The sequence below is a fragment of the Lissotriton helveticus genome, chromosome 5_1, assembly GCF_964261635.1.
Source record: "Lissotriton helveticus chromosome 5_1, aLisHel1.1, whole genome shotgun sequence".
Taxonomy (NCBI): domain Eukaryota; kingdom Metazoa; phylum Chordata; class Amphibia; order Caudata; family Salamandridae; genus Lissotriton; species Lissotriton helveticus.
Window position 1 is genome coordinate 1,450,292,717 of NC_136065.1, and position 24,406 is coordinate 1,450,317,122.

The 24,406-nt window shown below is 47.2% G+C and overlaps 1 protein-coding gene across 2 annotated transcripts in view; it reads right to left on the reverse strand.

Moving 5' to 3' along the window:
- The window catches only part of LOC144755473 (cytochrome P450 2G1-like), a 291,649-nt gene extending 267,641 nt beyond the window's left edge, over positions 1-24,008 (reverse strand). For both annotated transcript variants that reach the window (XM_078644445.1, XM_078644446.1), the window contains exons 1-2: positions 23,775-24,008; positions 20,788-20,950 (exon numbers count right to left, since the gene is read on the reverse strand). In XM_078644445.1, coding sequence (XP_078500571.1) covers positions 20,788-20,950; positions 23,775-23,954 — 343 coding nt within the window. In that variant the 5' untranslated portion in view covers positions 23,955-24,008. The remainder of the gene's footprint in view (positions 1-20,787; positions 20,951-23,774) is intronic.
- Positions 24,009-24,406: the final 398 nt, after the last annotated feature.

Here is a 24,406-nt window from a genome sequence, read left to right on the forward strand (position 1 = left end):
AGTAATGCATCCACTCAGAGACCCACTTAGACACTCATGTATCCACTTACAGATCCAGTCAGACAGTCATACACTTATATACAAATGCACTAAGGCACTCATGCACCTACTCAAATATCGACTGAGAGACTCATGCAACCAATCTCAGACCCATTGAGTCACTCATGCACCTAGTCCTAGATGCACAGAGACAGACATGCCGTTAGTTACAGAACCACTTATAGACTGATGTACCCTCTCACAGATCCAGTCACATACTTTTATAGAGAATGGGAGAGTTTCTGAGATAGTGATGCACTGAGTCACTTATTCCACTGAAATAGTTATACAAAGTGTTATAGAGATATTAAAAACTCATTTAGATACAAATGTCGTGTTGGTTATAATCTATTTTCCAGTAATAAGTTCTGAACTTGGTGGTGGCCATTGAATGTATGCTTTTGTTTTGTCATTAGTGACAAATTTGTGGTTATTGCAGGTGCCTATGTCAATCAATCATTCAATCAATCAATCAATCAATCATATCATTTGTAAAGCGCACCTCTCACCCGTGAGGGTCTCAAGGCGCTGGGGTGGGGAATGCTGCTACTGCTCTAAAAGCCAGGTCTTGAGGAGTTTTCTGAAAGTCAGCAGGTCTTGGGTCTGCCGTAGGTGGATGGGGAGGGTGTTCCAGGTCTTGGCGGCGAGGTGGGAGAACGATCTGCCGCCTAAGGTCGCTCTTCGGAAGCGGGGGACTGTAGCGAGGGCGAGGTTGGCGGAGCGGAGCTGGCGGGTGGGGGTGTAGAAGCTGAGTCGTCTGTTGAGGTACGTTGGTCCAGTGTTGTGGAGTGCCTTGTGTGCGTGGGTGAGGAGCTTGAAGGTTATTCTCTTGTTGACAGGGGAGCCAGTGCAGGTCTCTCAGGTGGGGTGTGATATGGCTGTGGTGAGGGATGTCGAGGATCAGGCGTGCAGAGGCGTTCTGGATGCGTTGGAGCCGTCTCAGGAGTTTGGCCGAGGCTCCTGCATAGAGGGCATTTCCATAGTCCAACCTGCTGCTGACAAGGACATGGGTGACTGTTCTTCTCGTTTCAGTTGGGATCCACTTGTAGATCCTATGAAGCATGCGGAGGGTGTTGAAGCAGGAGGAGGAGATGGCGTTGACCTGTTTAGTCATGGAGACTGTGGAGTCAAGGATGACCCCTAGGTTGCGTGCATGGTCGGTGGGTGTTGGAGCAGTTCCCAGTGCGGTCGGCCACCAGGAGTCGTCCCAGGCCAAAGGGTTGGATCCGAGGACAAGTACCTCCGTCTTGTCCGAGTTCAGCTTCAGTCGGCTGTTCCTCATCCATTCAGCAATGGCCTTCATTCCTTCATGAAGGTTGGTTTTGGTGGTTTGGGGGTCCTTGGTGAGGGAGATTATCAGCTGGGTGTTATCGGCGTAGGAGAGGATGTTGAGGTCGTGCCGATGGGCGACATGGGCGAGCGGTGCCATGTAGATGTTATACAGAGTTGGGCTGAGGGATGAGCCCTGGGATACGCCGCAGATGATCTCGGTGGCTTCGGAGCGGAAGGGGGGAAGGCAGACGCTCTGTGTTCTGCCGGAGAGGAAGGAGGTGGTCCAGTCTAGGGCCTTCTCTTGGATCCCAGCGTTGTGGAGGCGTGTTAGTAGTATGTGGTGACAGACCGTGTCGAAGGCGGCTGACAGGTCCAGGAGGATGAGGGCCGCTGTTTCTCCATTGTCCAGCAGGGACTTGATGTCATCGGTGGCGTTGATGAGGGCAGTCTCGGTGCTGTGGTTGCTGCGGAACCCGGACTGGAAAGGGTCCAGGATGTTGTTCTCCCTGAGGTAGCGGACCAATTGTTTGTTGACGGTCTTCTCGATGACCTATGCCAGGAACGGGAGCAGGGAGATGGGCTGGAAGTTCTTGAGGTCCTTGAGGTCTGCCTTGGGTTTCTTGAGTAAGGCGTTGATCTCGGCATGCTTCCAGCTCTCTGGGAAGGTTGCTGTCTCGAAGGAGGTGTTGATGACTTTCCGGAGATGGGGTGCGATGGATGTGCTGACTTTGTTGAAGATGTGGTGTGGGCATGGATCTGACGGAGATCCGGAGTGGATGGTGTTCATGATCTCGATGGTGTCATGGTCGTTGATGGTGGTCCAGTAGAGCAGGTGGCTGGTGCGGATGGTGGTTGTGGGAGCAGAGGTCTCAGTGGTTGTCGTGGCAGTCGTGGCATTGAAACTGTCATGGATGTCTGTGATCTTGCGGTGGAAGAAGGTGGCCAGCGAGTCGCACAGGTCTTGCGAGGGTGGGACGTCGTTGGTGTTGGAGCTGGGGTTGGAGAGTTCCTTCACGATGTTGAAGAGCTCTTTGCTGTTGTGCGCCTTGTTGTCTAGGCGGTCTTTGAAGGAGGCCCTTTTGGAGGATCTGATGAGGTGATGGTGTCTGCGGGTGGCATTCTTGTGGGCGGCGTGGCTGTCCGGTGTTCGTTCACGGAGCCAGTTCTTCTCCAGCTTTCGGCAGGTTTGCTTGGATGCCCAGACGTCTTCAGTGAACCAGCTGGCTTTCTTGTTGGTATGATTGTTGGAGGGTTTCTTGATCGGGGCGAGGGTGTTGGTGCAGTCGTTGATCCACTGTCTGAGTTTGCTGGCGGTGGTGTGGGGGTCGGTATGGTCGGTGGGTGGGCTCTGGGCGAGGGTGGTGGTCAGCTGGTCTTCGGTGACTGTGCTCCAGCAGAGGTGTGGCATCTGTTGGGTGTTGTGGTGCGTGGTGGGTTTCTTGAAGGTGAAGTGGATGCAGTGGTGGTTGGTCCAGTGCAGTTCGGTGGTATGGTTAAAGGAGATGTGGGGGCTTGCGGAGAAGACGGGGTCAAGCGTGTGACCGGCGGAGTGGGTGGGTGTTGTGACGAGTTGTCTGAGTCCGAGGTTGGCTAGGTTGTCGATCAGGGTGGTGGAGTTTGTGTCGTCATTGTTCTCGAGGTGGAAGTTCAGGTCCCCGAGGAGGATGTAGTCCGTGGAGGCAAGGGTGTGTGTGCTGACGAAGTCGGCGATGGAGTCGCTGAACTGTGGTCGGGGTCCGGGCGGTCTGTAGATTAGGGTTCCTCTGAGGGTGGTGTTGGGGTCGGTGTGGATCTGGAAGTGCAGGTGTTCGGCGGTGCTGAGGGTGTCGTCGGTGTTGGTCTAGACTCTGAGAGTGTTCCTGTGGACGATGGCAATTCCTCCTCCCGCTCTGTTGGTGCGGTCCTTGCAGGTGATCTTGTAGCCTTTCGGGACGGCTATGCTATGTCGGGTGCCGAGGCGGGGTTCAGCCAGGTTTCCGCCAGGAAGGCGACGTCTGGGGAGGTTGAGTCGAGTAGGTCTCAGAGTTCAACGGCATGTTTTTGGGCAGAGCGGGTATTGAGAAGGATGCATCTGAGGTGGTTGGGTTCTTTCCTGGTCGGCAGCATGGTGGATAACCCTTGTATCTCTTTTGTGCCTGATCTAAATTTGTGATTGCAGTCTGATGAACCTTCTCTATACGGGTTACAAAATCCTTTACTGCCGGAACTGAGATTTCTGTATGGGTTAGCGTGGCATTTGGGTGTCTCCCATAATTTAGATAGAATAGAGAATAACCTGTAGACACATTTTTTGCGTTATTATGTGCAAATTCTGCTGCCCATAAGTAATCAGACCAATCACCATCTTGTTTCAACAGAAATAACCTAAGATACTGTTCTAATTCCTCGTTCACTCTCTCGGTCTGGCCATCAGTCTCGGGGTGGTAGCTAGTGGAGTATCTGGCATCAATTCCCAAACTGGTTAGAAAAGCCTTCTAAAACCTAGATAAAAATTGTGAACCTCGATATGAGATAAAAACTTGTGGAATACCATGTAGCTTGACAATATGTCTACTGAAAAGGCTGGCTAATTGTTTGGCTGTGGGTACCCCTTTTAAGCCCATAAAATGTACCATTTTAGTGAAGGCATCCACTACGACCCAGATGGTATTATATCCTTGGCTAGGGGGCAGGTCAAATATTAAGTCAGAAGTGATAGTGTGCCAGGGACCTGGGGGTGTGGGCAAAGGTTGTAACAAACATTTAGGAGCCTGTTTTCCTTGAGCGCAGACCTCACATGCCTTGACATAATTCTCGATATCACCTCCCATTCGTGGCCACCAATAGTGTCTTTTGATTAGTTCCTCTGTTTTGGATTCACCTTTATGTCCAGCTAGGAGGCTGTCATGACACTCATACATTGCTTGATGTTGCAATTCTGTAGTACGCAAATACAAGGCTCCATTGTGATATGGAAGTTGACTTTGAATCTCACTGCCCGGTTCTTCTTGGATCCACTTTTGCCTATCGTCTGGACTCATGATGTGAAAATTCTGCTCCTTCACAGACATGGGCGTGATAGCACAAACGATCTTTGAATCTGGTATGATGGTTGACTTTCTTCTTGAGGCTTATTGATATTTGTTCCCAATCTGGACAAGGCATCCGCCTTTCCATTCGGTGCCCATGGTCGATAGGTAATTACAAAATCGTATTCCGAAAAGTACAATGACCACCTGAATTGTCTAGGTGTCAGGGTTCTTGCGGATTTAAAAAATGTTAAATTCCGGTGATCAGTGAAGACCGTTACTTGGTGCCTGGCTCCCATAAGATAATGTCGCCATTCTTTAAATGCATCCTTTATTGCCAGTAGCTCTTTTTCTGTAATCGTATAATTTACTTCTGCTGGCGTTAGTTTTCTTGATCTGTAGGCCACCAGATGCAGTTGCCCAGTCTCCTTATGACGTTGAGATAGAACTCCTCCAATAGCTTGGTCAGAAGCATCAGTTTCAACATAAAACGGTTCAGATGGGTCTGCGTGCAAAAGTACTGGGCTGAGGTGAAGCTCTTCTTTAACAACCTAAAGGCCTCTTCCGCTTCTTCGGTCCATTTGAAACTGACTCCTTTTTTTAGCAAGCTAGTAAGAGGCAGAATCTTCCGCGAAAATTCATTGATAAATCTCCTGTAGAAATTGGCAAAGCCAATGAAGCTCTGTACCTCCTTAACACTAGTTGGAGACTTCCAGTCGACTACTGCTTGGATATTTCTTTTGTCCATGTTCATTCCTGTTGGCGAAAGTACAAATCCCAAAAATTCCACCTCAGAGACATTGAACGCACTTTTTTCCAACTTAACAAATAGTCGGTTTTCTCTGATTTTCTGTAGAATGCTTCTCACTTGTTCTGGATGCTTGCTTTTGTCGTCAGAGTAAATGAAAATGTCGTCAATATATACGATTGCACATTGGCCAATGTACTCTCTGAGGATATCATTAATAAAATGTTGGAAGGCCGCCGCGGCGTTGCATAGACCATAGGGCATAACTTGATATTCAAATAATCCAAATCTTGTTCGGAAAGCCGTCTTCCACTCATTGCCCTCCTTTATTCTGATCAAATGGTACGCCGCTCTTAAGTCCAGTTTTGTATAGATTTGGGCTCCTTTAACTTGTTCTAATAAGACCGAGATGAGGGGCAGCGGATATCGGTTCTTCTTTGTGATTATGTTTATTGCACGATAATCTATGCAGGTTCTCAGGTCCCCTTCCTTCTTTGGTACAAAGAACAAAGGCGAGGACACCGGTGATTGAGATGGCAGTATAAAACTGTTTGCCAAATATCTATCCAAATATTCTTTTAAATGCTCATGCTCCTTTTCGGTTAATGCATAGACTCTGCTACATGGTAAATTGACACCCGTTTCCAAATCAATTTTACAGTCATATGCTCGATGAGGTGGCAATTGTTCTGCTTCTTTTTCATCAAAAACATCTGCAAAATCTTGGTATTCTGATGGGATCTCCTGAGAATTTATTATGCACACCGATGCTCCATTCGAACATAAGGAGTGAGCAGAGCTAATCTCACAACTTCTCTTGTTTTCTCCAAAGCAGTTCTCTTTACAGTAACCTGAATCCATGGTTATTGTTCGCGTACTCCAATCAATGGTTGGGTTGTGTTCCGTTAACCATGGTAACCCTAAGATCAACTGGAACTGAGGTGCGTCGATCAAGTTGAATTGGATTGTCTCTTCATGGTCATCAATGGAAATCATTTGAACAGGTTCGGTGTGGCTAACAATGGGTCCCGATGAAAGATTAGTACCGTCGACAGCCCTTACTGGTTCAGACTTATTCTTTCGGATTGCTTGTAACCCAATGTTGGCTGCAAATTTTAAATCACAAAAGTTTCCAGTAGCCCCGGAGTCTATCATTACCGAAACTTCCGTTAAGGTGATTTGTCGGAATTTTATTACTACTGACACTGTCAAATGGGGAGAGGAGGATTGTAGGGTATTTGCCAACTGATGTTCCTTTGGAGTTGTGTCTTGATTTGCATCAACCTGTCCAACTCCTCCTACAAGTGGTGCTGCAGGTTTTCCTTCGGTTTAAATGATGTCTTTGGCTTCTTTGGGCAATTTCTTACAAAATGTCCATTGGAACCTCAATACATACACATGTTTCCAGCCCTCCTCTTCTCCTTTTCTTCTTTCGTTAATGGACCCCTGATGTAACGATTGAAAGCAGCGCAAGAAATCGCACGCGCCACTAACCTGAATCCTATGCCCAGCAGGAACGACTGGATGACTGTCCTCGCAACCTCACACCGCACGTCACCCAACAATGGGACAATCACCGCTATTGGAGCGAGCACAGCCGGAGGCCGCAAGGGAGAACAGAGGGATGGATGAGGGGGTCTTCTAAGCTTCTCAGGACAAGATCCAGAGCCAGCGGCTTTACTGGGAAGACCTCCCTGAAGGTGGGTGAAAAGATGTAGAGAGGATAATGTACTTCCGCACTGACTTGAATATCCCCACCTCCCCAGTGTTCCGGGACTTACCACTGATGTAAGTGAGCTTTCCGTGAAAGAAGTCTGGAGATACAATGAATACAGGAAAGTCTGCTCCACAATTGGCGAAAAGTTACTGCACTTTCCAACCAAGCTCCTGTAACGGATTCCTGAGGATGGAACTCTCCTCGGCACTAGTTTAGCAAAGTACTGTGTACAAGAAACCCAAAATACTCCTTTTGGAATGTATGTGGATGTGGGCTCAATGACGCCCGTAATACAGGAAGCCAACGTATAAACAAATCAGAAAATGTGCGAACCGCACTATACCCTCTTCCAGGCTTTGAATCAAGAACTACAAACAAGGTAAATGGAAGAGAGCGAGCCCGCTCTCCTCACTGCTTTTCCCAACAAGCGCGGCTCTGTTATACTCACAGGGACGTGCTGGGAAGCTGTCTCCTCACTGCTCTTCCCAACAAGCGCGGCTCTGTTATACTCACAGAGACGCGCTGGGAATCTGATAGTCTGACCACGCAGGCACTTCGTCGTCGCGGCGGGTGTCTGCACAACTGACCACGCAGGCACTTCGTCGTCGCGACGGGTGTCTGCACAACTGACCACGCAGGCACTTCGTCGTCGCGGCGGGTGTCTGCACAACTGACCACGCAGGCACTTCGTCGTCGCGGCGGGTGTCTACAAGCTTGACAAACAGGCTAGTCAAAAAACTCCAAGGCAGGGTCTCCAAATCCGAAAACAACATGGAACAAACCAGGAACAGGATTGACAAGCCCCGTTTTGTTCAAGGGGAGGAGCTTAAGTAAGTTCTTCCCATTGTGCAGCCTCCTGGCGCCGCTTGGCCTTCTGGGACTGGTAGTTTTTCTGAACATGTCTGAAAACGTAATGTCTGTGGCGACTTGCCGCTCTGCCAAGGGCGATCGCTACAGAACCCCCCCTCGAGGACTGCCGTCCCGGCGGTCGTCCCGGCTTTCCAGGGTAGCGTTCATGGAAAAGCGCAACCAAATCAGGACAATGTAAGTGGTCTGCTGGTTCCCATGAGCGGTCTTCGGGACCGTAGCCCTTCCACTCGACCAAATACTGGACCCGACCCCGCACCACACGGGAATCCAAAACGGACTCCACTTCGTACTCCTCCTGCCCTTCCACTTCCACAGGACCAGGGCGCTCAGGCAACCGGACACTCGGGAGGCAAGGCCGTAGAAGTGAGACGTGAAAAACCGGATGTATGGACCAAGACACAGGCAGAGAGAGTTTCATGGCCACGGTATTGATCACCTCACAGATACCATATGGCCCTATGTATTTAGGTTTCAGTTTGTTCGCTCCTTTCAGGTGTAAGTTACGAGTGGAAAGCCAGACTTTATCTCCTACCTTGTACACGGGCTCCTGGGTTCTTTTCTTATCGGCATACGTCTTCTGGGCGTCCTGAGCCTTCTTCAGATTGATCCGAGCCTCTATCAGTACGGCGCGGAGATGCTCATGGTGTTCCTGGATGGTGGGAACCAAGGAAACACCAGGCCACTCGAAAGGGAGCATGTTCGGGTGGAATCCGTTCAAACAGAAAAAAGGAGAACATCCCAGAGTGGAATGCACGGCGTTATTGTACGCAAATTCCGCCAACCATAACAAGGTGGTCCAGTTGGTTGTGTTCTGTAAGGTGAAACAGCGTAGGTATTGTTCCAGGGTTTGGTTTAACCGTTCTGTCTTACCATCCATTTGTGGATGGTAGCTGGATGATAGGCGAGCGTCTATCTGGAGGATGGTACAGAGCGCCTTCCAGAAATGAGAGGTGAATTGCGTACCCCGGTCTGTTATCACCACATTCGGAAGTCCATGCAGACGTACAATGTTTTGCAAAAACACCTTCGCTAATTCTCCGGAGGTAGGTAAACCCGGTAGGGAGATGAAGTGGCCCATCTTGGTGAGATGATCTACCACCACCAAGATGACTGTTTGCTTCTCACAAGGAGGCATTTCTACAATAAAATCCATGGACAAGGTATGCCAGGGTTTGGACGGGATGGGTAGAGGGCGCAGCAATCCTGTTGGTTTAGCATGAGATGATTTACCTTGCGCACAAACCGCACAGCTTTTTATGTAGTCCTTCACATCAGTCCGGACGCTGGGCCACCAAAAGGACCGTTCCACCGTAGAGAGTGTCTTGTACACACCCATGTGTCCTCCCAGTACTGAGTCATGGGCCCATTCCATCACCTTGGTTTGCAGCTCAATGAGGGGAACATATAATGCATGGTGATGATACGCTAAGTGATCCTTTTCACAGCGATGATCTGGCTCTTCAAGGACCCATGCGGGTATATCTAGGTCAGCGAGGGCGATTTTAACGTCCTCAAGAAAGTCGTCTGAGGTGATCAAAGCAATGGAGGCCTCGATGTTCTCGACGCCCTGCAGTATTGAGGGTGATTCAACAGGTCTCCCTGTGTCATCCTCTCCCAATCGAGAGAGAGCATCCGCCTTACCATTCCGAGTTCCAGGTCTATATCTGATAACGAAGTCGAAATCGGAAAAGAAAAGGGTCCATCTCAATTGACGGGGCGTCAAGGCTTTTGCGGTTTTCAAAAACAGAAGATTGCGATGGTCCGTAATGATCTCCACGGTATGCACAGCTCCAAGGAGGTAATGCCTCCACTCTTCGCATGCTCTTTTAATAGCCAGAAGCTCCTTGTCCGTGATGGTATAGTTCATTTCACAAGGAGTGAGCTTCTTTGAATAAAACGCCACCGGATGAAGCTGTCCAGTAGTAGGGTGACGTTGCGACAATATTCCGCCAAGAGCATATTGGGAGGCGTCTGTTTCGAGTATGAAAGGCAACTGGGGGTTCGGATGTCGAAGGATGGGTGCTTGTGTAAATCTCACCTTGAGGGTTTGAAAGGCCTTTTCTGCTTCTTCTCCCCATTTGTACGATACGTTCTTCCGCAAGAGAGACGTGATGGGATGGATGATCTTGGAAAAGTCCTGGACAAAGCGCCTATAATAATTGGCGAAACCAAGAAAACTCTGAACGGATTTGATAGTCTGCGGCGTCTTCCAGGAGAGTATGGCCTCAACCTTTCTCATGTCCATCCTAAATCCTTGGGCATCGATCACATAACCCAGAAACGCCACTTGTTTGACGTGAAAAAGACATTTTTCAAGCTTGGCGTACAAAGAGTTTCGTTGCAGTCTCTCCAACACCTCCTTGACATGTGTGATGTGCTCTGAGAGGGAGGCAGAGTACACCAGAATGTCGTCAATATAGACAATACAGAAAGACTCCAAACACCCCCGCAACACCTCATCCATAAAAAACTGGAAGGCGGCGGGGGCGTTGCACAGTCCAAACGGCATCACTCGATACTCATAGAGGCCGAATTTGGTTCTGAAGGCCGTTTTCCACTCGTCCCCAGTCTTTACTCGCACGAGATGGTAGGCCCCTCGAAGATCGAGTTTGGTGAAGTACCGCGCCCCTTTGAGTTGGTCCATAAGAACGGGTATCAAGGGCAATGGGTACCGGTTTTTTACCGTCACCCGGTTGATGGCTCGGTAATCGATGCATGGACGCAACTCCTCACAGTCCTTCTTGGGGATGAAAAACATAGGCGATGATACAGGGGACGTGGAGTGTCTAATGAACCCGGTGGCCAAATTGTCATCAATATAGGTTCGTAGATACTGTGTCTCCTTTTCGGTTAAGGCATACACTCTGCTGCAGGGGAGATCCGCACCTGGAACAAGGTCCACACGGCAATCGTATGCCCTATGTGGAGGCAGGTGAGTGGCTTTTTTCTTATCGAACAAAGAGGCGTATTCGTGGTATTCCGCCGGTAAAACCGTGGCACAGCAGAACCTGTCAACTGAGCAGGCCCCAGCTAAGCAAGAGGCAGGTGAAGGTTCCGGAACACTGTGGAGATGGTCTCTGTTCTGGCAATGTTCATGGCAGTATTTGGATGTCATCCTTACTGTGCGGGTTGACCAGCAAACGGAAGGGTCATGTAAAGTAAGCCAAGGCATGCCTAAGATGAGCCGGAATTGTGGGGCGTCTATGAGGTCGAATTGGATGTATTCGTAGTGACGGGCTCCATATTCCATCAGCAAGGCCAGGGTATGTTGGGTCACTGGTCCTGATGACAAGTCTGTGCCATCCACAGCTTTGACCATCTCGGGCGTTGTTTTCTTGTCACAGGGAATACCCATTCTTCTTGCATAAGCTTGATCGATATAGTTCCCTGTGGCCCCTGAATCCAACAGAGCGTCAACCATGAAAGGTTTCTGATTTGCCACCTGCAGGGTTACGTTTATATTCATGTGCGCAACTGCAGGGTGAAGGGTGTTCGCTACGTAGGGGGAGACCGGAGGAGACTGGAGTCTTGAATCAGTGGTCTCTTTCTGATCCAAGACCATTAGTTTTCCGACGGCTCTTCCGTTCTCAGGGTGGCCTGTGTTCTGGGAAATACATTCCTTCCGGAATTAGAAGCCCGAGCCCTACAATCGTTAACGAAATGCCCGCTTTTTCCACAGTACATGCATAGTTTGAGTCTTCTTCTCCGGTTCTTTTCTTCTTTGGTAAGGGGGCCCCGTATTCCTCCTATTTGCATGGGTTCTGGCCCCTCTTGGGGCTTGGCTTTTTCCTCACCCGCTTGTCGGGATCTGACCATGGGATAGGAGAACCGAGAGTCCCCTCTGCTCCGATCACCTCTCCGCTCCAACAATCGATGATCCAGTTGGACTGTTAAATCAATAAGTTCTTCACATGTGGAGGGCAATTGCACCACCTGTGCTAATACGTCCTTCAATTCCCCCCGAAGACCCTGATAGAATAGAGAGATCCGTTTCTGAGCCGGCCAATCTGTTTCTACTATGAGTCGGTTGAAAGTCGTAATATAGGACAATAGATCCTGTGATCCTTGGCGTAAGGTCATTAGCTCCCGGTCCAATGATAACATGTGGGACTTTCTGTCGAACAGTTTACGCATTTCGAGGCAGAAATCGGCAAAATTATGTAATATGGGATCATTCCGTTCCAACAAAGGAATGGTCCAACCGGATGCGTTCCCTCCCATATATGACATAACGAAGGCTGTCTTAGATGATTCATCCTGAAAGACTTGAGGCTTGCAGAGGAAATGAAGGCGACATTGGTTTAGAAAGGTCTCAAACTTTTTGGGATCTCCGTAAAACCTTTCGGGAGGAGCCAGAGGTATGCCATGGGTCTGCAGTATATGTACTGTAGGGGCGGCGTCTGCGGACGTAGAAGGGGCTGCAAAGGTTCCTCCAGGTTGGTACGATGGAGGAGGGGGCAAGGTAGCAGGTCGTATCAAAGGCTTGACACTATGCTCTTTATGGGCAAGATCAGACATTTCTCTACGTAAGTCCGACACTTCCTTGTATAACGCTTGGTTTTCAGCACAAGATGTTTGGACCTCGCTTTGTAACTCCGAGAAGCTTTCCAACAAGGAGGTGAGTATGGTGTTTGTATCCATCGTCCAGGCTGGTTAGCGTTCTTGGGCTTGTCAATCTGTAACGATTGAAAGCAGCGCAAGAAATCGCACGCGCCACTAACCTGAATCCTATGCCCAGCAGGAACGACTGGATGACTGTCCTCGCAACCTCACACCGCACGTCACCCAACAATGGGACAATCACCGCTATTGGAGCGAGCACAGCCGGAGGCCGCAAGGGAGAACAGAGGGATGGATGAGGGGGTCTTCTAAGCTTCTCAGGACAAGATCCAGAGCCAGCGGCTTTACTGGGAAGACCTCCCTGAAGGTGGGTGAAAAGATGTAGAGAGGATAATGTACTTCCGCACTGACTTGAATATCCCCACCTCCCCAGTGTTCCGGGACTTACCACTGATGTAAGTGAGCTTTCCGTGAAAGAAGTCTGGAGATACAATGAATACAGGAAAGTCTGCTCCACAATTGGCGAAAAGTTACTGCACTTTCCAACCAAGCTCCTGTAACGGATTCCTGAGGATGGAACTCTCCTCGGCACTAGTTTAGCAAAGTACTGTGTACAAGAAACCCAAAATACTCCTTTTGGAATGTATGTGGATGTGGGCTCAATGACGCCCGTAATACAGGAAGCCAACGTATAAACAAATCAGAAAATGTGCGAACCGCACTATACCCTCTTCCAGGCTTTGAATCAAGAACTACAAACAAGGTAAATGGAAGAGAGCGAGCCCGCTCTCCTCACTGCTTTTCCCAACAAGCGCGGCTCTGTTATACTCACAGGGACGTGCTGGGAAGCTGTCTCCTCACTGCTCTTCCCAACAAGCGCGGCTCTGTTATACTCACAGAGACACGCTGGGAATCTGATAGTCTGACCACGCAGGCACTTCGTCGTCGCGGCGGGTGTCTGCACAACTGACCACGCAGGCACTTCGTCGTCGCGACGGGTGTCTGCACAACTGACCACGCAGGCACTTCGTCGTCGCGGCGGGTGTCTGCACAACTGACCACGCAGGCACTTCGTCGTCGCGGCGGGTGTCTACAAGCTTGACAAACAGGCTAGTCAAAAAACTCCAAGGCAGGGTCTCCAAATCCGAAAACAACATGGAACAAACCAGGAACAGGATTGACAAGCCCCGTTTTGTTCAAGGGGAGGAGCTTAAGTAAGTTCTTCCCATTGTGCAGCCTCCTGGCGCCGCTTGGCCTTCTGGGACTGGTAGTTTTTCTGAACATGTCTGAAAACGTAATGTCTGTGGCGACTTGCCGCTCTGCCAAGGGCGATCGCTACACCTGATAGTTCCAATCTGCATTGGCTCTGGAGTAGATTGACTCTCTCCCGTTTGGTTATTCTCGACCCTTGTTCTGTAAACCTTGGCACAATCGTTTTAAAATCCTTTCTCTTTTCACCTCTTCTCTCACCTTGGCGAAAGTCGATCTCTAACACCAAGTCTACTAATTCAGAAACTTCAGTTGGTCTGTTCGGTATTTGGGCTAGTATGTCTTTAAGATCGTCCCGCAGACCACGATAGAACACTGCTGATCTTTTACTCTCTGGCCAGTTAGTTTCGACTACCAGCTTGTTAAACTGGGCCAGATAGGCCACCAAATCTTGATTACCCTGACGCAGTTCTAATAACTCATTATCAACGGCCTGAGAGATTCTTCGCCTATCGAAAATTCGTAGAAACTCTTTCTTAAAGTCGTCATAATTTTGCAAAATGGGGTCATCTCTGGAAATTAATGGCATGGACCACGAGGCCACGTCACCACTAAGGTATGAAAAGGCAAATGCAACTCTGGACTGCGCATCTGGAAAAATGGAAGGACGGCAGATAAAGTGGAGTGAGCATTGGGTCAAAAATATCTGTGCTTTCTGGGGGTCTCCACTAAAACGTTCAGGGGGGGCAAAGAAATAACGGGGGACAAAGAATGGATTACTTGTGTTGTTAGTCTATTGGAACCTTCTGTTAGGCTACTCTCGTTCCCTTTTCCTGGACCTAGTGGCTTCCCAACTCTCTGCCCCAGCTCTGCGGTTTCATTCCTGGACTTTAACACCTCTTGTCTAAGACTCTGATTATCTTCTCTAACGGCCACCAGTTCTTTTTGAATAGCATCTAAGAGGGTACCTAGAGTTTGTAAATTAATTCCCTCCGCCATTCTGTTCGGGTGCAAGTATTCAACATGGGCACTTCATTCTGTCAGAGTAGTAAGTGTAATCTTACCGGCAAGACTTGCACAGGAACAGAGATGCTAGTCCCCAACTCCCTTACAGGAATGTTCCAGAATCAGTATTTGAATCTGACTCTAAGAAACTCCCAGGGGGGAAAGGGGAGTGGATAAAATAATAAAGAAAATCAGAAGAGACTGCACTGGAACTGTTCTACGGCTTCTCTTGTTCTGTCCGACCAGCAGACTGTTCTTCAGAGATAACCTTAAAGTATTTCAAGAGACAACGTTATCATAAAACCCCCTCTATTCCCTACTCTCAATGTATCTATTCATACCTTTAGTCCCAGAGCTTTAGCTTCTCTTCTACTTGGTACACTCTCTCTCGCTCGTCTCTTTCTTGAACGTGAGAACTATTAAGAAACGACAACTTACTCTTGTGTACTTCTCTTAACAGTTATATTCTCTCTATTTATTCTTTCTATTATTTCTCAGCTTGTTAGTATTGTAATCTCTCTTTATTAACTTCCTAGTTCAAACTTCTTCTTATTAATAATGTGCTCCTTCTCTAACTGTCAAAATATAACAACATTAACTTGTGTCTTTTCTCCTTCGGTCCATGACTAACTTTACTGATATTTGTTTCTCACCTTATGCCACAAATGTTCTTTTCTTAAGACTTCCCTGTCCGCTGAATGGCACCTATCTATCCTTATTCCTAAAATTATATAGCCTAACTAATTCCCTAACATCTTTTTAATTTCTAAACTAACAATGTATGATATGTAGTACTAATTGTGTTCATCTATTCTATTCTTTAGCGTCACTGGTTTTCTCCCTTATATTTCTCCAGGGATTCCTAGGACGTCTTTTCTAAAGGTAAGAATTAAAGTCTTTTGAGCATTCAGGTTTCTATACTCAATACATAATATTCACAGTCAACAATTCTCATTAGATTTCCGACAATTCACTTATCTTCTTTCTTCTCTTCTTTTTCTCTCAGAACGATAATGGCTGTTTCTCCTGATTCCAGGGATTCTCTGCCATGCAGGTAAGTCGAACGAATACCAGAAACTATGGAGAACGCGTACTTCACCAAACGCGTTAATTCTACTAATTTCTTATTCTGTGAAGAGTTCCAAAAATGACACCTCAGGAACTCCGAAGATTCTCGACCGTCTCCGTCGATGACTTCAGTGAAGTGCGCAGCAATCTGTGCTCGCGATCATCACCTCAAGTCCGACACCTGTTCAGAATCAGCAACTAGACCGCCAACCCACCGGCGGCCATCTTGGAATACCGCAGTTGAATTAAAGATCGCCAAGTCACTGTCTGGAGGTTCTTTTCTTGGTCTTATTGGTGCAACTTATTTTTGTGGGTTGAAACAGCACCCACAGTCTGTTTAGGGGTTCTGACACACACACAGAATGCTATCTCAATAGGCATGCTCACCCACAAACCAAGCACGCTCGGAAAGTAGATTTGCCATCATCCTGTTCCTCAGGATGTACGAATCATGGGCTGAGCCTGGGAATCTTGCAAACACATGTGATATGGTCATGTCCGCAAGGCACACCACCTTCGTTTACGATTTCTAAAAATGTGCTCAGTCGCCTGTGGTTTCACCAGACCTACGTGGTTGCAATCGATGGCACCAACAACATGGGGGATGTGCCCAAGTGGATAGAAGTTACCCTTTACAATGGCCAATTCTGCTCCCCTGGGGAAATGTATGTATCGATCCTTATATATCATCATGGTTGCAAGAACATCCCTGAGCACCAGGCTGAACATGGGTTGGGACATCCCTGCAGCTCTGGCCACAGAGTCCTGGAAGGAACCAGTTGCAAAAAAGTATAGGGATGCAATCACTTTGTATGTGGGTGTGAATTCTGTTGGGTAATGGCAACTAGGCTGCAGGTGGGGCTCCAATAGATCACAAAGGGTCTTCAGTGTTGGTCTGTCGAGGCGGAATTTGCGAATGATCGCTATCACCTCCATGTCCTCCATCACTGTCAGGTGACGTATGAGATTAGGCCTACTCCTAGTTGTGATGTAAATGGACAAATGTCAATGACAACCATCATGAATGGCCACAGCACATACCGTTAAGAATGTCACGGAAAACCAAAGACTGCCATGAGAGATGCGTGGCACACCAGGTTACATTGGTGGACATTTGAGACACACAGAGGGAACATCTCTCCATGTACAATACAGAAGTGTCACAAACAACACATAGGTCAATGGGAATGCACACATACAGAACCCCACATTTCACATATGCACGCCTCGTACCGTACCATCCTGAAAAGTGTGTCAAATGACCATGACTGTCTCATACCCATCTGCTGTACCCGTCACACCTCAATGCATCATGTGAACTTGGCACACATCAACAGCTCAATGATCACAGTAGCTGGAAAACTGTCACTTGTGTGCATGAGCTGATATGGTAGAACAAGTGAGTACAGTGAGACAAGCCTTGCCAAGGTCAGCACTGACCCACAACACATTGATTTGTCACACATTATTGACATCAGCCTAACACTGTGAAGCATCATCAAACATCAAATGCATAATTGACATGGCAGGGACCACAGACCAATGTGCGGCACACATAACGTTCGTCCACCTGTGTAATTGCAGGGTGTGTTGGTTACCATGTTGATTTGGGCATCCCCTGTACTGCATTGATTGGATTGCTTTGTCCTGATGATGACAGTAACACAACCCTGCATCTCTCTCTCATGCAGAATCGCCAGTGGACACGGAGGAACAGGAGCCGGAAACCAGTGGTGGCGATAGTAGCACCACAGCTGCACCGGAGGCCAGTGACACAGAGCTCACCAGCGCATCTGAAGGGGACCGTAGTATGCAGGAGGAATCCATGGCTGAGACACAGAGTACTACATCATCTGATACCAGCGGTGATGCATCCATGTTGGCAGGCACAGGGTATGGGGAGTCTGCAACATCATCTACCACTCAGCGGCCAGTGCCTAGCCTCCCATCCACTTTATCTGGTGCTGCCCGTGTCCATGTCAGTAAAAGGGGACAAGTGACATTCACACCTGGCACCGATGAGCCGTACCTGTCCCCCCTGCTGCCCTCGGTGCTGAGTCTGTAGAGCTCCTGCGCCAGCTTTGTGTGGGCCAGACCACCCTGCTCAATGCCTTCAGTGACCATGACAAGACATTAGGGCAGGTGGTTGCCTACATGGAGGGCATACACTCTGACGTGGGTGGGCTACACTGTACAGTCCAGGCTTTGTTATTTGCATTGACGTCTGCCCTTCAACAGGCACATGCTCCCATTCCTGCTCAAGTGCCTTTGTCCACCCCCCAGTCAGTGGCCACATCAGAGGACAGTGACCACGGTTCGCATGCGTCACAGACAAGATACAGCACAAGGAGCACACAGCAGACACAACCCAAGTAGTCCCGCCCACAGACACCATCCCCACAGAAGAGCAGAGCCACCTCAGAATGCAAGGACAAGAGCCCATCAGGGAAGAGCAAGGCTGAAAAAAGCAATGAGGCTGACATCAGGCTCACATGCCTCAGAGGGTAATCAACCTTTACTCCGCATCTTTTTTTCCGCGGACTTTCAGTCTGCATACCATTACTCCGCAAGGTCATTGACCTCGCATACCATCACTCCGCATTTTTCCACAACGCATGTGCATTTACCACACATGCCTTTACAACGAATTACGTTGTAAAGGCATGTATGGTAAATGCACTTGCGTTGTGAAAAAAACCCAGACTTCATGAAGATGGAACCAGGAGGTGTGTGGAACCATGACGACGAGAGAGGTAAGGGGGTTTGGGTTAATTTTTTAGGGGTGGGGGTCGGGCTGGGGTAGTGATTGTGTAGTGTAGTGTAGTGTTAGTGTTGTATAGCGTTGTGGTGGTTGTGTAGTGTAGGGTCGTGCTGGTGGAAGTGTTATAGGGTTTAGGGTAGTGTTGTAGTGTTTGTGTAGTGTAGGGTTATGCTGGGGGTAGTGTTTTAGGGTTTAGGGTAGTGTTGTAGTGTAGAGTCATGCTGGGGGTAGTGTATTAGGGTTTTGGGTAGTGTTGTAGTGTTTGTGTAGTGTAGTGTCATGCTGGGGGTAGTTTATTGGGGTTTTGGGTAGTGTTGTAGTGTTTGTGTAGTGTAGGGTCATGCTGGGGGTAGTTATTTAGTGTTAAGGGTAGTGTTGTAATGTTTGTGTAGTGTAGGGTAATGCTGGGGGTAGTGTATTAGGGTTTAGGGTAGTGTTGTAGTGTTTGTGTAGTGTCGGGTCATGCTGGGGGTAGTGTATTAGGGTTTTGGGTAGTGTTGTAGAGTTTGTGTAGTGTAGGGTCATGCTGGGGGTAGTTATTTAGGGTTTAGGGTAGTGTTGTAATGTTTGTGTAGTGTAGGGTCATGCTGGGGGTAGTGTATTAGGGTTTAGGGTAGTGTTGTAGTGTTTGTGTAGTGTCGGGTCATGCTGGGGGTAGTGTATTAGGGTTTAGGGTAGTGTTGTAGTGTTTGTGTAGTATAGGGTCATGCTGGGGGTAGTTTTTTTGGGTTTAGGGTAGTGTTGTAGTGTAGAATCATGCTGGGGGAAGTGTTTTAGGGTTCAGGGTAGTGTTGTAGTGTTTGTGTAGTGTAGGGTCATTCTGGGGTGTAGTGTTTTAGGGTTTAGGGTAGTGTTGTAGTGTTTGTGTAGTGTAGGGTCATGCTGGGGGTAGTGTTTTAGGGTTTAGGTTAGTGTTGTAGTGTTTGTGTAGTGTAGGGTCATTCAGTTGTAGTGTTTTAGAGTTTAGGGTAGTGTTGTAGTGTTTTTGTAGTGCAGGGTCATGCTGGGTGAAGTGTTTTAGGGTTTAGGGTAGTGTTTGTGTAGTGTAGGGTCATGCTGGGGTGTAGTGTTTTAGGGTTTAGGGTAGTGTTGTAGTGTTTGTGTAGTGTAGGGTCATGCTGGGTGAAGGGTTTTAGGGTTTAGGGTAGTGTTGTAGTGTTTGTGTAGGGTCATGCTGGGGGTAGTGTATTAAGGTAGTGTTGTACTGTTTGTGTAGGGAAGCAAAGTGCTTTATGGTAGTGTTGGGGGGTCGTGCTGGGTAGTGTAAATGTAGGAAAAGGACTGTGTGTCAAGGTTGGGTGGTGCAGGGGTACTACATTAGAGTGTAGGGTAGGGTAGGGTACTCTTCCCTACCTTCACAACTTTTACAACGAGTATACCTTTAACATGCATGCCTCTCCCCTGTGCAGCCTCTCATGTACCTGCTGTGCCACCTGCCCTGGACACTGGCCCTGTTGCTCTGCTGTGTTGTACTCTCACTTGTGCCATGGACACTGGCCCTGTTGCTCTGCTGTGTTGTGCTCTCCGCTGTGCCATGCCCACTGGCCTTCCTGTTTGTAGTTTTCCTGTGCAGATTATATTGCAGGGCGTTTCCGTAGTCGAGTCTGCTGCTGACTAGGGCCTGGGTGACTGTTTTCCTTGTGTTTGTCGGGATCCATCTGTAGATCTTGCGGAGCATGCGGAGGGTGTTGTAGCAGGTGGAGGTGAGTTTCGAGTCGAGTATGACCTATGTTTTGCTATACTAATATGGCAGAAGTGAGTACCGCTGCTCGCGGGCGGAAAAATGTTTCTGGATAAAGGCAGATGCAATTGATCCATGGTAATGGTATTGCATGGTAACTGCCACATTGTAAAGGCTGTTTCCCTGTCTAGGCAATGAGTTTGCCAATTGTCTTATACATGTGATGTAAGAGGTTTGTGTTCCACAAGGGAGCTTCATCTGTCATTTGAGCAGAATACTTGGCTCTGCCTCATGGCAATGGCTGCTTTCTAATGGGAGGGATATCAGACACCCACATTTAATATCCCACACAAGATATTAAATATGTCACGCAGTAAATGTTCTGCAGCAACAGAATCCCTCTCTTAACTAATTCACAGAGCTACAATTGCCTTGCTCCAGTACAAAAGACTTGACCATTGTAGAACTGTTTTATAATTATATTTTGATTATTTCCAATAGTGCTAGTAATAATAATAATAGTAATACCAATATTTATAATAATAATAGTAATATAAAAAATGAGATAATTACTGCAATGGTCACCACTGCTTTGATAACCACACTTGCAAACATTTATGCACCCCGAACATTAAGATCCATCCTGCTATAATGTCAAATTAGCAGAGATTTGTAAACACATTTTTTGATATGGACAACAGATCCGCTTCTGCAGGCACTCCACACACATTCACCTTCAATATATGACTGCTTACCTGATTGTACGAGTGTAAACAAACTACAATTTAATTGAGACGACCGACAGATTGCTATTGCTTTAAAGTACATTCATTTAATTAATGTACTCACCATAGTCTTCAATCACAGTCTGAATGGCAGGTACAGCCCCTCTCCCGCTGAATTCATCTCCCTGGTCCACGAGGGCTTCCTTCACTGCATCATACCCCCAGAGTATCACCACTCGACGGAGGCCCAGGTGCAGGGTGTACACTGGACCGTACTTCTCGCTCAGCTGCAGGCCTCAACAAAAGAGAAGTCTAATGAGGGGGTTATCAGGGCATGACATGCACAATTTCTAGGCCACTTTTGGGTGATTAGAAGGAGGGCACTGTGAACCCCCTTGTCTGGACTTGAGAGCTAAAAGGAAAAAATGGGGATGACCAGTTTACTGAAGAATAATTCTCAATGTTGCTACTATTTTATATTGTAAATAGTTGTCCCTTTAGCATTATTTTTATACATTTTACCTCTGACATTTATGTTTGATTATGAGTAATGGCGATTTTAAGGGGAAAAAATGGGGCTTCTATGAACTGTTGTCCTATGTTTGGGTGGTAAATTTGGGGTCTGCCCCATACAAAATACGTGAATGCACTTTAGTTATGTGGTTCTATTGCCCTGCCTCGTATTGCTGGATACATCAAAATTATGATTTACTTGAGAATTGAATCATGTCTGCTTTTTTGCACGTTATTATTATGCCAATCATAGCTATTTCTAGCTTCAAATTGTTTTATTCGCCATTTGAATGTTGCCTTTCAGCCCAGAATGTACTCAAGTATGATTTGGGTGGCTGTATCTTTTATGTTTTTTTATTAACCAAAATAAAGAGAATTTGACTTGACTTGACATGGTTTTCAGAAACAGCAAAGTGCAGTGCTCCACTTAATGCATTTTGGAATTCTTTAGAAATGCATGAGCCCAAATTTGTTTTCAGGAAGAGAAACAAGTAAAGCGATGGGGGTTCTTCATTCTGAAGAGCCTCAAACTATATTGTTGTGCGTTTTCTTCCCTTTAACCAGCAGTAGCCCATCCTTAAAGTCAGAGTAGCTTTTCCCCTCCACCTTTTTCAAAAACTTAAGGAGTGTCTATCAGGCTGAGCAAAGGACAACCTTACAGACACTCTTCGTGTTCAGGGTAGGCAGCCAGACGCTGTACTTGCACTAAAAGCACAGGCACCTGCAGGGCCGGACTGGCCATAGCGGGCACCGGGCAATCCCCCAGTGTGCCACACGGGTGGGGGGCAGTTTTTGTTACAGGGCCGTTTTTGCAGCTTAGCTGCAAAATCAGCCCTGTACCAAAATCGGCCGAAAACCGACCCCGGCAAAGAGCTCGGCGGCACCTCCAACCCCTTCCCTCCAAGTGGGGGTGGGGGGGGGGGGGGGGGGGGGTTAGCTGGCCGAGCACTTTGCCAGGGCCGGTTGTGGTTCCCAGTCCGGCCCTGGGCACCTGGCTACTAGATCTAAACTTTGCTGGGATAGTGATGTCACAGTCCAGTGGGCATGACCTTCTAAGCCTGGTAAAGCACTTGGTGGTACTCCCTCATGATGAGAGGGAGCCTCTATCAGTGACACTCATCAAAAAGAGGATGATGTAAGCAGTCTAATGTGACCCCATCCCACTCTGTGACTAGTAAGGGACTGCAGCCCTCTTTCATTAGCTGACCCAAAACAAGGTCAGCAAATGAAAAGAGGTGGCAGTTCCAGTCGTCAGGGACCCCCGAGGCTTCCCTCCCACCACTGCTACGGCCCTATATATGTATATTTTTTTAAATATTTGGAACATGCGAGCATGTGTTTATGTATGAATGTTTGTGAATTTGTGAGTGCCTGCTGTAACTAGATGTGTGTGTGTACTTTTGAACGCATGGGTGTAAGCCAGTAACTGTTCATGTGTGGCCCACTTAAATTGCATGCCACTGTTGCCTTGAACACCTTCCTGAGTCCCCTCCTCCACAAACTGTGATCAGTTTAAAATTCTTAGGCCCTCAATACGAGTGACCTTGTAAAATGGACCTAAACCAATGCATCTTTAATTATCGATATTCTTTATTAGTGATACAGGGTTGGAGCAATTTATTGATATCATCAAGAATTACAGGTTGCTTATAAAGGCATGGAAAAAACCTGAAAAAGGGTCACTTCACAGAATGAGGTCTCTATAATAAGTGCACTGTATCTAGCACCATAGATTACTGCTAGCAATGTCAGCTGGTGTTATTATTAATTAAAGCAGCTTGGTTTTAGCACGAACACTGTCTGGACCCTAAATCCTGGGAATATTTACTCGTCTGCTCCCCATTCTATAAAGGCTGACTCCTTCTGAAGACCTATGATTTGCCACAGTCCCTTATGTTTTGCCTCAGAAATGAAAAAGTATGCCTAGCCCAGGTTGCGTATAGGAAAGGTACAATTTCAGTTCAAAATAAGATTTCTAGATGTAATGTCGAAATTTGTAAATGTTCTGTACAGTAGAGCACACAGACAAAGTTGGAAAATGTGCAGAACAGTAAAGTTTTCTCTAACATTATGCCTGCTTGGAGGTGGTGGATATTTTTATGGGGGAAAGCCATTTCTACCTTTTTTGTTAGATTGAACTTTGTGTCAAAAGCCATCGTTGGTTGCATGGAAACTCTCCCACCTATAGTACGACCCCTTAATGCAAAGTGGCAGAAAGTAACGTCTACCACTACTTTGCAGCCCAAAACAAGTGTTGCACTGGAAAGTAAATCTCACTTTAATACTGTGCACAAAGCATTAGTAAATCTGGGCTTTACTTCTTAACAGCCATATTGCAAATTAAAGGCAAACACGATACGAGTGCAGCAGTGGGCATACGTTTAGGATGTATCATGTAACTTACAATTGGGTGTCATTATGTAGCATATACAATCAAATTATTTGTAAGCACACAAGGAAGCCTTTAAGACATTGAAATTATGCCAGCAGAAGAAGCATTTTCAAGAACCACATACAAATGTAAAGGAGTTATCCAGAGTATCTGAAACATGAGTTATTGGATGCATAAAATCCCACAAAAAGGCCAATACGACTCACCGTCCTCAGGGATTCGATCATGGAACTCGTTTTTAAGTGATGCAGGTTTCCCAAGATAGGAAGGGGAACTGGGCCAGGTGGCAGGTGTCCTCGACAGAAGTACAATTTCCAGAAAGAGAAACAGAGGAGGCAGCAGATGCAGCTTAGCAGATAGATAGTCAAATCTCCAGAAAGAATCATTTTTAAATTCCCCAATCCGTGTCTATTGCAAAATAAAATATATTTGTATGGCGTATATATATAGCTCAAATCTAGCCAAAAAGGAAGCAGAGCATTGAAGGCAAAGTCAATGAATGACAGCTGAGGTAACTGGTTATGTAGTAGGAACCTTGCCAAGTAGGCGGGTCAGACTAACCTGTATTTATATTTGGCTTTTGTTTGTGGGTGCAGTGTGTGTTTCGATGTTTGCATTTGGACTCCCTTATGCAATATTGTCATGGTCATGGTAATCCTGTTATAAAAGGCATCTGCAGAACATTTTTCATGAGTACAGCCAGCTGGATTTGAAGTGATGCTTGACTTGTGTTTACCATTCATTGTCAGGGGCAAACTGTATCTTGAACTCAGTTTAAGGTTAAACTTAATCCGAGCTCCCATTTCTGAATCAGTGAAACATAATAGCAACAACGCGT